This window comes from Ovis aries, chromosome 18 (genome assembly GCF_016772045.2).
Source record: "Ovis aries strain OAR_USU_Benz2616 breed Rambouillet chromosome 18, ARS-UI_Ramb_v3.0, whole genome shotgun sequence".
Classification (NCBI taxonomy): domain Eukaryota; kingdom Metazoa; phylum Chordata; class Mammalia; order Artiodactyla; family Bovidae; genus Ovis; species Ovis aries.
Window position 1 is genome coordinate 58,818,828 of NC_056071.1, and position 14,645 is coordinate 58,833,472.

A 14,645-nucleotide genomic window follows, 5' to 3' on the forward strand; every position below is an offset into this window, starting at 1 on the left:
AACAGGGATCTAGTCTATAGCACATGGAACTCTGCGCAATGTCATGTGGCAGCCTGGATGCGAGGGGAGTGTGGGGGAGAATGGATACCTGCATATAGGACTGAGTTCCTTTCCTGAAGCTATCACACGGTTGTTAATCAGCTATACTCCAATACAAACTAAAAAGCTAAAAAATAATAATATATATGTCTCAAACCAGAAAGGCTGAGGGGCAGGGAAGCCATGGGGTTAGATGGGACAACCACATGTACTCCCTGGGGCTAAATTCATAGCATTTAAGGAAGCTTGGTCCAAATACACCAAAAACACTGCCCAGACTTTACTTGAATTCTTCCAGTGACAGGGAGCTCACTACTGCTAATAGCAATACAATTCAGCAAACATTCAAAAGCAGTTATGCTGCTAGGACTTCAAATTCAGAGAAGCAAAGACTCTGTTTTGTGCTTGAGTGACTGACAATGTGGCGATCAAGACATGTGTAAAGAGAAAGAAAACTGCAGTGTGTGTGTGTATGTGTGTGTGTCTGTGTGTGTAGGTTTGTGTGCACATAGTGAAGTGAAAGCCGCTCAGTTGTGTCTGACTCCTTGCAATCCCATGGACTACACAGCCTGTGGAATCCTCCAGACCAGAATACTGGTGTAGGTTGCCATTTCCTCCTCCAGGGGATCGTCCCCACCCAGGGATCAAACCCGTGTCTCTTCTGTCTCCTGCATTGCAAGGGGATTCTTTACCACTGACCCATCTGGGAAGCCACTGTTAATGTAGAGTTGGACCCCCAAAAAATCTCTAAATGGCAAAATTCTTCTAGCTTGAAAATTCCATGGTCCTGACGCATCTAAGGTACTTGGAAGTTTACAAAGTACTTTTGCATCTAAATCCCTGAGTCCAAATCCTACCCCATCCCTGTCCACTTACTAGCTGATAAACTTGGCCAAGGCCATTTACCTAAACTTGCACAAGCCCTCTCTTGAATCAGAGCCTGTTTCATTGTTTATTAAGATGAGGACAAGGCTGTGAGCCCCACCCTCCTTACAGGACTGAGGGAGGCACTTCTGCACTGCGTCTCAGGCCAGGCTCTGAGGCTGAATTCTGCTGAGGCTCGGTTTAGCAATGTCTCTCTAGAGCTGTTGCAAGGACTGAGCCGGCTGATATTCGTTAAGTGCTCAGAACAGCTGGCGTACGGCAGATGGTGCATGAGTTGCTGTCAGCATCATCGTCATCATTGTTATTCATCCTCTGCACTACTTCCTGATCACCAGCCCTGGGCCCTACGTACCGGGGTTTCTCTGTAAGGTACTTGAAAATGTGGGCAACCAAAATTAAAGTTGTAGGCACTTTGCACATTGTGGCCAGTCTTCACAAACCCTTTTCAAGGGAGGTTATACCTATTGGGGCTTCCCTTGTGACTCAGTGGAAAAGAATCCGCCTGCCCATGAAACCCACTCCAGTATTCTTGCCTGGGAAATCCCATGGACAGAGGAGCCTGGTAGGGGTGGGCTAGTGCATGGGGTTGCAAAAGAATTAGACAAGACTGAGCATTGTTGTTTACGATGAAAGGCCCATTTCACCAAGAGGCTACATCGCCTGCCCCAGGTCATCCAGCCAGACAAAAACCAAGACACATCCCAGGTTTGCCCAGCTCCCATGTCCAGGCATAATATGAGTACCTAAGAGAGGAACAGCGGGCTGACATTTCCCATCCTCTCTGCTTCTCCATTCCTGGGGGATGCCAGGCCCATTCCTTTGCAGATCACCCTTTCATTCTTTTCTAAAGAAGGTATAACATGAACAGACCCCGGAGCTCTGGAATTCTGAAGGTTGACTCCCTGGATTCCAAGGGGATCAGCCTCCTGCTGTGGAATCACGCAGAGGGTAGTAGTCACATGGTTGGGGAAGGCTTTTTTATTTGAAGTATAATTGATTTACAATGTTGTGTTGCTTTCTGCTGTACAGCAAAGTGATTTAGTTATACACATATATACATTCTTTTTCAAATTATTTTCCATTGTGTTTTTATCACAGGATTTTGAATATAGTTCCCTGTGCTATAGGACCTTGTTCTTTATCCATCCTATATGTACCAGTTTGCATCTGTTAATCCCAAACTCTCATTCCGTCCATTCCCTGGCTCCGTTCCCCCTTGGCAACCACGAGTCTATTCTATGATTGTGAATCTGTTTCAAAGATAAGTTCGTTTGTTATGCTTCAAGTTCTACATACAAGTGATATCATCGGGTGTTTGCCTTTCTCTTTCTGACTTACTTCACTTAGTATGATAATCTCCAGGTCTATCCATGTTGCTGCAAATGGCATCATTTCATTCTTTTACATGACTGAGTAATATTCCATTGTACATATGTACCACATTTTCTTTATCCAGTCATCTGTTGATGGACATTTAGGTTGCTTCCATGTCTTGGCTATTGTGAATAATGCAACTTCATGAATATGGGGTGCATGACTTTTTTGAGTTAGTTTTTTCCAGATATATGCCCTGGAGTAGGATTGCTGGATTAAATGATAATTTTATTTTTTAGTTTTCTGAGGAAACTCCATACTGGTCTTCATGATGGCTACACCAACTTACATTTCCACCAGCAGTGTAGGAGGGTTCCCTTTTCTCCACACCTTCTTTAGCATTTGACACTTGCAGACTCCTTAATGAATGACGGCCTTTCTGACTGGTGTAAGGCAATACCCCTGTAGTTGACCTGACTGTGGCTTTGACTTGGGCAGGCCTGACGGGGTGGGACAGGTACCCTGAACCTGGGAAGCCTGGAGGCTTCAGGGAGCCTAGCAGGAAGATACTTCTGCTTCACCACGCCCAGAGAAGGGAAACTTGCTAAGACTGACTCATTCTACCCATCTCTATAAGAGTTTTTGGGTGCCAGTGAGTGAGGCGATGAACCCTGAGAAAGCAGTGCACTGACCCTATTGTCTCTGCTTGCATGCTTCTCAGAACGGGGAGCTCACTGCTCCCTCACAGCAGCTCATTTCCCCTCTAGAGACATGATTCTACAGATGTCTCCAGAACCATGTAGTACAAGCTCTCATTCTCCCAATGAGGAAATGAAGTCCCAGAGTTGTCAAGGTCACCCCTGGTACCCAGTGATGGAGGCAGGACTAGAACCCAGGCTTGATGCCCAAAGCCCTGGACCCTTCTACCTGTTTGCTATAGAGTCTCAGACAAGGGAGGGATCCCTGCTGGCTGAGAAGTCAAGGAAGGCCTCTCAGAGGAGGTGACACGTCAGTGGTCCTTGAAGGATGGCGCTGGGATGTGGCTTGATGTCCACGTTCTTTTTGCCTGCCCAGCACCCCTGTGCCTTTCCTGCTGTATCGCACACTGAGCGCGGCAAACATGAGGAGTAAAAGTTTGTTGAACGAATGAATAAATGGGCAGAAAGGCCACTCCCGGGAGGTAGATAGGTGTGGGTCCCTTCACAGCCAAGGGCATCTTGCTGAGACCCTGTGCAGGAAGGGATAAAACAGCACCTGCCTCAAGTTTGGTGCTCACCACTTATTCTTGGGCAGGACCCAAACCTCTTCGTGCCATGAAGGGTTGTTTTTTCTCTGCGGTTGGCTCAGAGTCTCCACAGTATTTTCCTCCCACGTGTTTTATAAACCAGGCTGGATGGGAAGACTGGTCACGGCACACAAACTTGCGTGTGGCTGAAACCCCAGGCCAGCTCTCCCCTCCTCCTGCCCCAGCAAGGCCAAGGCCACCCTTGGGGACACCTTTAGGGAGCTGGGGCATCTACTGGGAAATGAGGATCTTCAGGCCACCAAGTCTGAGCGGTTCCTGAACAAAGGCTTTGCTGGAAAACACACTCCCTCTGGACCTTACATAGTTTTGGCTTTTACTCTTTTGCAAAGATTTCTATTTCCTCCCTTTATAAATTATTTACATGCTCATGATGAAAAACCTCAGAACATACAGAAAAGTGAAAAGCAGACATCTTTCTTTTTAAAAAGTCTTTTTATTGAAGTATAGTTGATTTACAATATTGTGTTAGTTTCTGGTATATACAAAGTGATATATATGGTGTGTGTGTATATATATATATTTACATATATATATATATTCATATATGCTTGCTAAGTCACTTCAGTCGTGTCCAACTCTTTGCGACCCTATGAACTGCAGCCCTCCAGGCTCCTCTGTCCATGAGATTCTCCAAGCAAGAATACGGGAATGGGTTGCCATGCCCTGCTCCAGGGAATCTTCCTGACCCAGGGATCAAACCCACATCTGTTACATCTCCTGCTTTGGCAGATGGGTTCCTTATCACTAGCACCACCTGGGAAGCCCTTGCAGGATCATATGGTAGCTCCATTCTTAGTGTTTTGAGGAACCTCCAAACTGTCATCCATAGTGGCTATACCAACTTACATTCCCACCAACAGTGGACGAAGGTTCTCTTTCCTCCACACCCACATTTTTATAATAGTCATTCCAGCTGGTGTGAGGTGATACTTCAGTGTAGCTTTGATTTGTATTCCTCTAATAATTAGTGACGGTGAGCATCTTTTCATGTTCTTATCAGCCACATGGACGTCTTCTTTGGAGAGATGTATATTTAAGGTCTTCTCTCCATTTTTTGATAGGGTTGTTGGGGTTTTTTGGTTGTTGAGTTGTGTGAGCTGTTTGTACATTTTGGAAATTCAGCCCTTGTGTGTTGAATCGTTTTGTAAATATATTCTTCCAGAAGAACATCTTTCTAATCACGCAAAGGCAGCTGCTCTTACAGTTTCGGTGCGCGTCCCAGCACACCTTTGCAAGGGCTGGGAGTATGAGGCTTGGGTTTTGGAACATGTTCACAATCAGGCCTTAGCACATAGCCCTGTCTTCTGCACAGGATGAAGGCAGTTGTGGGATGATTTAGAGAAAATAAAACAAACAGGGGGCTTAAGTACCATAATTCCAGGACCGGGGTTCAATGTTGAGCTCTGGCACTAAGTGGCTGTATGTCCTGGGAGAATGTCCGCTGTCTCTGGGCCTCTGTGTCCACTTCTGTAACATGAAGGGGTCTAATGAAAAAGTGTCCAGGAGCCCTTCCCCCCAAATATTCCATAATCCTATCAGGCTAACCTGGGATTCTGGAATTATCCCGGAGCAGAGGGGAGAAGGAAGAATATGCTGGGTACAGGAACCCAGCTTTCCAGTAAGATGGCCCCTCGGGTTCTGTTCCCACTGGCCCCAGACCTGTGAGCACATCCCAATGCCTGGTCACCTCTGGCCTGGACAGACCCCTGACAGGTCACTCCAGCACAAAACAGGCCAGGCTGCGGCCCTGCCTGCATACTGGCGTTTACTCGCTGTGTGACTTTAGGCATCTCCTCACCTCTCTGAGCCTCAGTTTCCCCCTCTGTCATGAGGAACTGGGGGTAAGTTGAACATTTTCTTTTTAAGTAGAACTCCTTTCTCCAAAAAGATTGTTTGCAGAAACCTAACATAGAGCAGAGAGGAGGGAAGCCTGACACATATAGCTCCTTTAAAGGGCGTCAAGCATCGTCCTAAGCAGTTTACGTTCATGACCCTGTCTCTCCTGACAGCAACCCTGCAGAGCGGGCGCTGTTAGCTCTCCATTTGACAGACGGAGACGCTGAGGCCCTGAGGGGGTTGGTTATCCACAGCTAGTGAGTGTTGGAGCTGGGATTCTGAGGTGGTTGGATCTCAGTAGTGAAAGTCCAGGCCCCCTGTCTTTCCAACCCATTGAGGACATCCCCCGGCACCCAGCCCATGCTCTTCCGTGCACACGCACACACTCTGTGGTTTGCCCTTTGCAGCTCCTCTCAAGGTCTAAACCACAAGTGACTGATGAGATTGAGACATTGAGGTTTCCTGCCCCCCCAAAACCCACATCACTGATGCTGAGCAGGGCCTGGGGGGCCCACAAGGCCCTGCTTGGCATCATCACCAAAGGTCCCAAGGCCCAAGGCCCATGGGCTACCAGCTTCCAGCCTGTGCTGATCTCTGAGCCGCACTCACGCGGCCAGCAGAGCCCTGGTTTGAATTGTCCACCCACAGCCACCTGCACAGACCTTCTTCCCTTGAAGAATGAAGTCACAGTGCCCCCTTCAGACCAGGGGCAGCCAGGCCTGAAAGCCCACATGACCCCTCAACTATTCACAGGGGGTGCCTTGCATCAGGAACTTTAAGGAGGGGGGTGAGGCCTTCCCAGGCAAGAAAAATGCCTTGGCATTTGGACTCAGGTAGATCTGGGTTTGAATCCTGACTCTGCCTATGGCTAGCTGTGTGATCCTGAACCATCTCAGATTACTTAGCTAAGTCTCTGCCTTCCTGTCTGGTATATGGGAATATACCATATATTTATACTCCCATATATGTTATATATATGGGTATTTATATTCCCATATATATACCATATATGGGAATATACATCAACCACACAGTATGGTCTTCAGGATGTACCAGGCAGAGCACACAGTAAGTTCTTCCACTTCCCTTCGTCTCTACTCTGAAGATGTGTCTGCTGGGGAGGAAGAGAAAAGTAAGGATCACCCTGCCTTCTATCTGTCAGTAAACAATCATTTATTGAGCACCTAGTAGGAGTCAGAGAAAGGAAGACACACACAAGCATTTCTGATAGGCCTGCACTAATCAACGTGGTGGAGAAGGAGGAGGGGGAGAGGAGGGAAGAGAACTCCGCTGCTCGAAGGTTCAGCTGAGAAAAAGAGCCAGTGAAAAAGAGACTGGAGTGCGGGGCTTGAGGCATGTGCTTGGTCGCATCTGACTCTTTGCGACCCCGTGGACTAGTTAACCCCCAGGCTCCTCTGTCTATGGGGATTCTCCAGGCAAGAATATTGGAGTGGGTAGCCATTCCCTTCTCCTGGGGACTTTTCTGACCCAGGGATTGAACCCAGGCCTCCTGCATTAGCAGGCAGATTCCTTATCTGAGCCACCAGGGAAGCTTAGCAATGGGAGACAGGTACTAATGAATTTATTGCAAGGAATTGGCTTACGTGATTGTAGGGCTGACTAGGCAAGCCCAGAATTCATCAGTGAGGCGAACAGGAGAGGCGACCAGAACTCTCAGCCATGGCCTGTGCACAAGTGGAACTTCTTCTGGGAAACCCTGCTTCTGCTCTGTCAACTGATTAAGCCAGGCCCACCTAGATACTCAGGTGATTCCTTTGCTTAACATCTGATGAGGGATTTCAATAACACCTTCAAAATGCCTTTATAGCAACATCTAGATCCATATTAGCTTGAATAATAGGGGGCTGTAGCCTAGACACATTGGCACATAAAACTAACCATCGCAGGGCACTTTGGGAGGCTCCATGGAAGGGTTGGTAACTGAGTAGGTCTCAACTTCAAAAGGTAGAAAGTGGGGACAGGGATTCAAGCATCGGGGGCAGCCCTGGCAAAGGCAGAGGGGGTGGGAACATAAGAAAGAGCCTTGGGAAGCAGATGTGGGTCATCATGACTGGAGTCCCATGGGAATACATTACATACAAAGGGATAGAAATCGAGGAATGGTTTAATAAATAACAATAAACCAACACAATGCATTCTCTTAAAGGCATCCTTATGATGCTATAGAACAACATGGAAAATTTTTCTTGGTCTGATGGTCTATGTAAAACCATAGGAGATGAAAGGCTGGTTGAAAGCGTATGAAAAGAGTTGTTTGGGGATAGAATTCTGGGAGATTTGAGCATTTTTAAATGCTCTACTGTGGTCATATTATCTCTTTTTTTTTAAAGGAGATATTTATTTTTTTAAGGGGAAAGATTGGTATTAGGCTATCAGCTAGAATTGCTCATTCATTCATTAAAACGACAAAGCTCAATGTCTGGGAAAGAAGCACAATAAGCTAATTCCAAAAAAGTGGAAACATATGAAGACCAGCAGGAGCCCCAGACTCTGTGAGGATGAGAGTCCGGGAGGCATGCCCTGTCATCGCTGCAGAAAGCACGGTCGGCGACGGGGGGCGGGGGGAGCTCTGCTTCTCCCGGCTCCCCCACTTCCCGCCAACCCACCCCACCTCCACACGTGTTTCCAAAACGTTCCAGGCCCATAAAGTGTCCAAATGCCAGAAGGGCCTACATGTACGCCGGACTGAATGGATCTGATTCAGCTCTCTAGTTGTTCCTGGAACAGACGTTGAATCCCCAGAACCCCGTCCATCTCCCCACAGACAGCTCTGGCCTTTTCTCGGGGAAAAAGAGAAAAAGCCCCTTGGAAACTGTGCTCAGGCCGCTTCTCCCTGGTATCGAGGCTGTTACCGTGCGTGCGGCCCCACAGCCTCCCCTGCCCCGGTACTGACAGTGGTCTGCAGTTCACCTTGGTAACTGTATAAACAACATCCTTCCTCAATGATCACGTGAAACAGATTTTAGAAGAAACCATTTATTCCAGGGAGGTGTCCGGGAAAGGGCTCTGAGCTGGATTTGGGAGACCTTGCTTCTTTCTAGCTCTGGCCTCGACTCCAACCTGAGTGGTCTGAGAGATTGTACTTATTTACGGAGCAAGGGTTTTCCAAGAGACTGAGATGTGCCAAACAGTACAGGCGCGGCGAAGGGTGGCGAGATGAGCGAGGGGAGATGAGCGAGGCAGGTGTTCTTTAATACCACAGTTGCGCATGCGCACGCGCACACAAGGCTGTCCCAGCGAGACCGGATGCAAAAGGAGAAAGTTGACGAGACCACCCTCGGACCGAGGAGAGACCTGTGTGGTCTCACGGGCTTCCCTGGATTAGGTGGGCTGGTGATGTCCCAGCGGCCTGCTCATCTCTCCGTGCGGCTGTGGAACTGTGTCTGTAAAGCATCGCTGGGGCTGTGCCACGCGGGGGCTCCTGCAGCAGACTGGCCCCCCCGGGTGCCCCCCTGGGTGGTGCCCGTTCTGGACACATTCACCACGTGCTTTGTGCGCTTGACACGGATTGCCTTGTTTGCTCCTCACAGCCAGCATCTGACAGTTGAGAAAAGCGAGGCACCATGAGGTTAAAGAGCAACCCGATGGAGGGGGCCAAATTTCAGGTCTTTCTCCAGAGCGGGTAAGCCTGACCACCGGGCCGGGCCTCTTGTTTGTGACCTGGGTTTTCGGCTGGACCCCTCGGGCTGTGTTTCCCTCTTTCTGTCATTCTACGCACAAGCTCTGACATCTCCGTCACCTGTTCAGCTACTTTTTTTTTTCTTTTTTGGATTTCATTTTTTCTTTTCTTTTCTGGGCCACGCTATGCAGCATGTGGGATCTTAGTTCCCCAACCAGGAATCGAACCCATGCCCCCCGCATTGGGAGCGGGGAGTCTTTACCACCGGACCATCAGGGAAATCCCACAACTATTTCTTTAATAGCGACTCCCTTCTTAACTGTTAACTGTATATCACCAACTTAAATGGAAAATGAGTATCATTTGTCACCAAAAATGCCCTGTTGAAATAAATACAATGGACCATAAGCAAGCCTGTTAAAGTCTGGTTAGATGTGGGTGTCCAGCCCAGGCGCTGGGCCTGCTGGTTTTGTTGAAAAGGGAGTTACAAACCATCAGAGGGGTGATGAAGACACACAGCCCCAACCTGACACTTTCCTCCAGGGTTAACCTGGAGTTAGTGTGGTTGCTAACCACATTGAAAGGAGTGGGCCAATGATTGGGGTTTATTTACTATCCAATCCACAACCCTCGCTTTGGGAACTATCTCCCAGCTTCAATACACACCCACGAAACACTGGGCGCAGTTGGTCACCCAGTCAGGGTTCCATAAAGGCAAACCCTGGCCCTGGTGAAAGTCATGCTGTGTGTCCTGGGGCGGCCACAGCCTCACAGCCCTTCGGAGGTGGATTCTTGTGGAACCAAAATAGACTCCCTCTGGCACTGAAATAGAAATGAAGAATTTCCCTGGTGGTCCACTGGCTAAGACTCCATGCTTCCAATGCAGGGGTTTGCAGGTTCAATTCCCCATCAGAGAACTAAGACCCCACAGGCTGTGGGTGGCGCGGGCAAAAAAAAGTGGAAATGACTCTCAGCAGCACCAGGAGCCAGTGTTTATGTGATTCGACAGAAGGAAATACTTTTAAAGTTAAGTCTTCTTGGATCCAATTCTGAGGGAGATAGAGAACAAGTGAATCAGGATGTTGGATGTTTTTTTCTAAAACATCAGTTTGAAAAACAAAGGAAAATCCCAACTGTAGAGTCACCGGCCCGTCACCCCCACACAGACACGAGGATCAGAGTCTGGGGGGAGCATGGGTCCACTCCCCCACCCCCAGCTGTGTCAATGAGAAAACTGAGGTCCAGGGAGGGCTAAGGGACTCCCTCAAATAGCACCCAGAGGATGGCACACCGACCATTGCCACCCCCTGTGTACCCAGGTGCCCACCACAGCCAGCTCCCCACCCCCCAGGCCTTCAGATGCACCCCTGACATCTGAGTTTGTAATCCCCAGATGTATTAGTTCAGGTCCAGTAGTAGACTGAGAGGCCACGATCAAGCTGCCTAATATGCAGAGGAGTTTAAAGAGGGTCTACTTACAGAGTGTAGACAGCATGTCAGGGTGACCTCTGCGGACGACCCTTTCCTCACGAGAGGAGATGGCAGTTGTCAGAATCACTGGGCTTGGAAAGGCCCCAGTGGGAGCTATGCACCGGCGCTGGGCCCAGCCAGTCCCTGGAGGTCCTCAAGGGAAGGAGCTAGGAGCCAGATCCCCTCCTCCTTCCCCTCCCTCCCCCAGCCTCCTGCTGCTGCCCTGGGGCCAATCCCCACGGAAGCCGGACTGCAGCCCCTCCTGGGGTGGTCTCTGCATCCTGGGGCAGGGCCAAGGAGAAGTAGGAATGACGATGCTCCCACACACGGAGCATCCGAAGCAGATGGAGGGAAACTAGAGTCGCCCCAGACCCCCACCTTCCCCCTGGTCCGCAAACCGCCTGCTCTCTGGACACAGGAGACAGAAAAGGCCCCCACTTTGTTTTGAACAGGAGAGCAATGTTGACGGACATTAACAAACGATTAGGATCCCGATGGGCTGACTCTGCCAGATCTGGGACGCCTAACCAGGCAGACCCGTACCAGAGGGCATGGTGGGGGGGATCACTACTCCAGGGTGACAGAGCTGGGAGGCCCTGGGTTACCTGGGTGGCTGTCACTGTCTCGATGGAAATGGTGACCTTGACAGGCAAGCTGATGGCCCTCGCCTGGACAAGGAGCCCCACGGTGAGGGGAGCTCAGCTCCACCCTGCCCATCAAGTCTCCAGCACTGAGGGTCATGTCTGGCTTCTCCATGAGACCATGAGCCCCTGGAGGACGGACACTGTTCCTGTGCCCGCATCATGTCCCGGCACTGGGTGTGTGATGGGTACTTAATAAATATTTAAGTGAAGACCCCCGTTTCTCTCCCTAGAGGAGAATGCATGTGTTTTATGGTCTCCAGTCCCACCATCTAACCATCTCCATCATTTCTCCTCCAGGGAGGCCCTCACTCACCTGCCCCTCTGAGTCCCAATGTTCTCAGCCTGGAAGAGACCAATGTTTGCATCCATTCATGAGGACACCGTGCCCATCACTGCCTCCTTTGGGTGAGTCAGAGGGGCTTTACTATTTCCGGGACAGGGGTGTGGGCACTCTGGGGTACACCTAGGAGAGCATGCCCCTCCTCTCTGGGACGATAATGGAAGCCCACTGGAAACAACACGCAACGTTGAATCCTGAGTCAAAAGTCCTCAAGGGCTGGTGTTCAAATCCCCCAGGGCCTGTCAGGGGCAGAAGGAAGAGGACTGACTGTTCTGCTTCTGGGCTGGGTGTTGCCAGAGGAGGGACACACCATACAGGGGGTCACATGTGAACCAGCGCAGGGTCGAGGGAAGATGTGAAAAAGAAGAGATGGAAACTCTGAAGGCAGCGCAAGAAATCAGACAGAGGCTGAGCCAGGTCTCCATGGAGACAGGATGTCTCCAACACATGGCCGACATCCGAGGAAGGTCTGGACACTCTAAGGAGAGAATGTTGGGGGGTGGATCTTGAGTGGAAGCAGAGAAAAGGGAGGGTCAGTCCTGAGGGGGCAGTGTTAGGGAGAGTGGGCAGTGGGGCCCAGCTGGAGCTTCCTATGGCAGGTGTGACTGCTATGGAGATGACCAATGGTCATCTCAGTAGAGGCCATGGAACATGAGTCCGATCACTCCCAATGAAGCCCTCCCCAGGCCACCTTCTAACAACCCTGTGGCTCCTCGGAGTCAGGTATGGGCCAGGTGCCATCCTGTTAGGAAGGACTACCTTGCTGGAAAATTAACAAGCAGCATCAGGTGGGACACTCTGGTCTCTAGAGAGCCAGACCACAAGAGACAGCACTCCAGGTCTGGGGCTCTGGGGAAACAGGGCTTCTCTTCCTGCAGAAATGGGGCCAAAGGCTGGACCAATGGGAGCACGCAGGGCAGATCTTACCTTCAGAGGCTCCGCAGAGAAGACTGCCAGTGTCCACGGGTCAGGACTTTAGGACTTGTCTCTGTTCCGTGATGTCTGGGGCCTCACTTGGGAGACCCACAGGCTAGGGGACCAGAATCAGCCAGAGGTTTCACTGGGGCCAGAGGATTCACACCCAGGGCGACAAGTCGGGGCCTCTGCACGGAGCCTCTCCGTGTGGCTGCTTGAGCATCCTTACAACGTGTCGGCCAGCCTCTTCCCGATCAAGAAACCCAAAAGGCCCAGGAGGAAGCTGCAAAGCCACTCACGCCTTAATCTTGGACGTCACACACTGGCACTGCCACCTTGGGTGGAAAACGAGTCGCTCAGTATGGCCACATTCACTGGAGGAGGAATTAGACTCCACCCTTTGCAAGGAGGTTTATCAAAGAATTTGTGGACATATTAAAACCAGCCTCCATGAGAAGAGTATTTCCAGTTCCATCGCTTGCTCCTTGAAGCACTCAGGGACAAAGCCTCGGACTGTCCTTTTTTTCTCTTCTTCAGCCTCATCCCTTGTCACTTCCCAACATCTCATCCACCTTCCAGAACCTGCCAGTGGCTTCCCCACTTCTGGGCTCTGCTCAGGCTGCCCCTTCCGCCTGATCCGCCCTCCCTCCCTCTCGGCCCCCGTTGGCATGCCCTTCATCCTCTGAGCCCCAGCTCTGGAGTCACCTCTGAACTCCCCCCCCTCCTCCCACCTGGGTCCCTTGACCCTCCTGCCACCCCGAGGCCTCATGTGCCTCGTTCCCACACTGGGTCTGAGGTGTCAGGAGCTCTGGCAGGGCAGGGATGTGTGGTGTCCCTTTCTGGGTCCCTACAGCCAAAGTGGAGCTCAACTCGGAGGAGATGCTCAAGAAACATGTAAGGATAAATTGCGTCGATGAGTGAGTTCATCACAGGTCCCCAGTCTGGCCCTTCCAAGACAGTCAGCTGCTCCAGAATGTATAGGGGCTTGTTCTGGGAAATCCCAGAGGCAGTCAGCAGATTCTTTCCCATAATCTATTGCTCAGCTACTCTCTCCCAGGCCTACCCAACAATCAAACTGCCCAAGAAGAGTCCCTCCACCTCCACTTTTCCCACATCCACCCAAAAGAGCACTTGGAACATGTTCAGTTAGTCCTGCCCTCTGCCTTGCGCTTTTAGCTTTTTGATATGTCTTTACACCTACTCTTTGATTTGAACCTTGCAATAGCCACGCAAGGCAAATCAATGAGAGAGTAATACTATACTCCAAAGAAAACAAAGCGGAAGCTCAGAGGTAATTTACCCAAGACCACACAGCTAGGATTGGAGCCCATGTCTGTCCAAGCCCCATGCCTCTTTGCCGAAGGCAGAAAGGCACTAGCCTTAGAGAAACACTTGCAGAAAGTGAACTGCCCTCTGGTCTCTCACCCCAGAATGAAAGAGAAGCCAGTGGGTTAATGATAGAATCAGCAATGTGAGAGTAAGGACTGGGACTTCCCTGGTGGTCCAGTGGTTAAGATTTTGTCTCCCAAAGCAGAGGGTACGGGTTCGATCCCTGGTCGGGGAGCTAACATCCCACGTGCCTCGGGGCCAAAAACCAAAATCTAAACCCAAAGCAGTGTTGTAACAAATTCAATAAGGCTTTAAAAATGGTCCACATCAAAAAAATCTTAAAAACAGACAAAGAACCAAGAGTGGTGCTCGAGTTGGACACTGTTTATTTTAATAAGTTCACACACACACACACAAAGGTAATTATTCTTGTTTATTGAACCGAGTGCAGTGCTTGGGACTTTCTGTACTTTATCTCAGATCTTCACCACAATGCCAAGAAGATTTTGTTATTTCTAGTTTATGAAGTAGACCATTACGATCCGGAGAGGTTAGTTAACTTACTCAAGGTCACACAGCTAATGAATGAGTCAGGACTGAACCCAGAGGACTCTCTGACGTCAAAGCCCCCACCCCCCCTTTCCGTCAAGCAACCTCATCAATGCTATGCTGATGGAAGGTAGCGAAGCTTGACAGCTACTCTCTGCCAGGAAGAGACAGGGCGTGGGCAGATGGGCTGTGGTCTCGGAGCCAGGCTGGAATCCCCCTGTCTGGCATGATACCACTTTTCTCTTCTAATTAATGGCTCACTCACAGCCAGGCCACAAGAGGCTGAACGAGACCAGCGCCCTTAGGAGGAGTCCCTGTGATAAGGAAGGAATGTGCTGTGGACCCTCCCACCACGGAAGCTTCCAGGAGGGCCAGCAT

General features: G+C 50.1%; 1 protein-coding gene across 3 annotated transcripts in view; it reads left to right on the forward strand.

Moving 5' to 3' along the window:
* The window catches only part of BDKRB2 (bradykinin receptor B2), a 76,986-nt gene that overhangs the window by 13,024 nt on the left and 49,317 nt on the right, over positions 1–14,645 (forward strand). For all 3 annotated transcript variants that reach the window (XR_003585763.2, XR_009597129.1, XM_027957373.2), the window contains exon 2: positions 11,432–11,539. Coding sequence is in view for 1 of the 3 variants with exons in the window: in XM_027957373.2 (XP_027813174.1) it covers positions 11,466–11,539 (74 nt within the window). In the remaining 2 variants the exon portion in view is untranslated. The remainder of the gene's footprint in view (positions 1–11,431; positions 11,540–14,645) is intronic.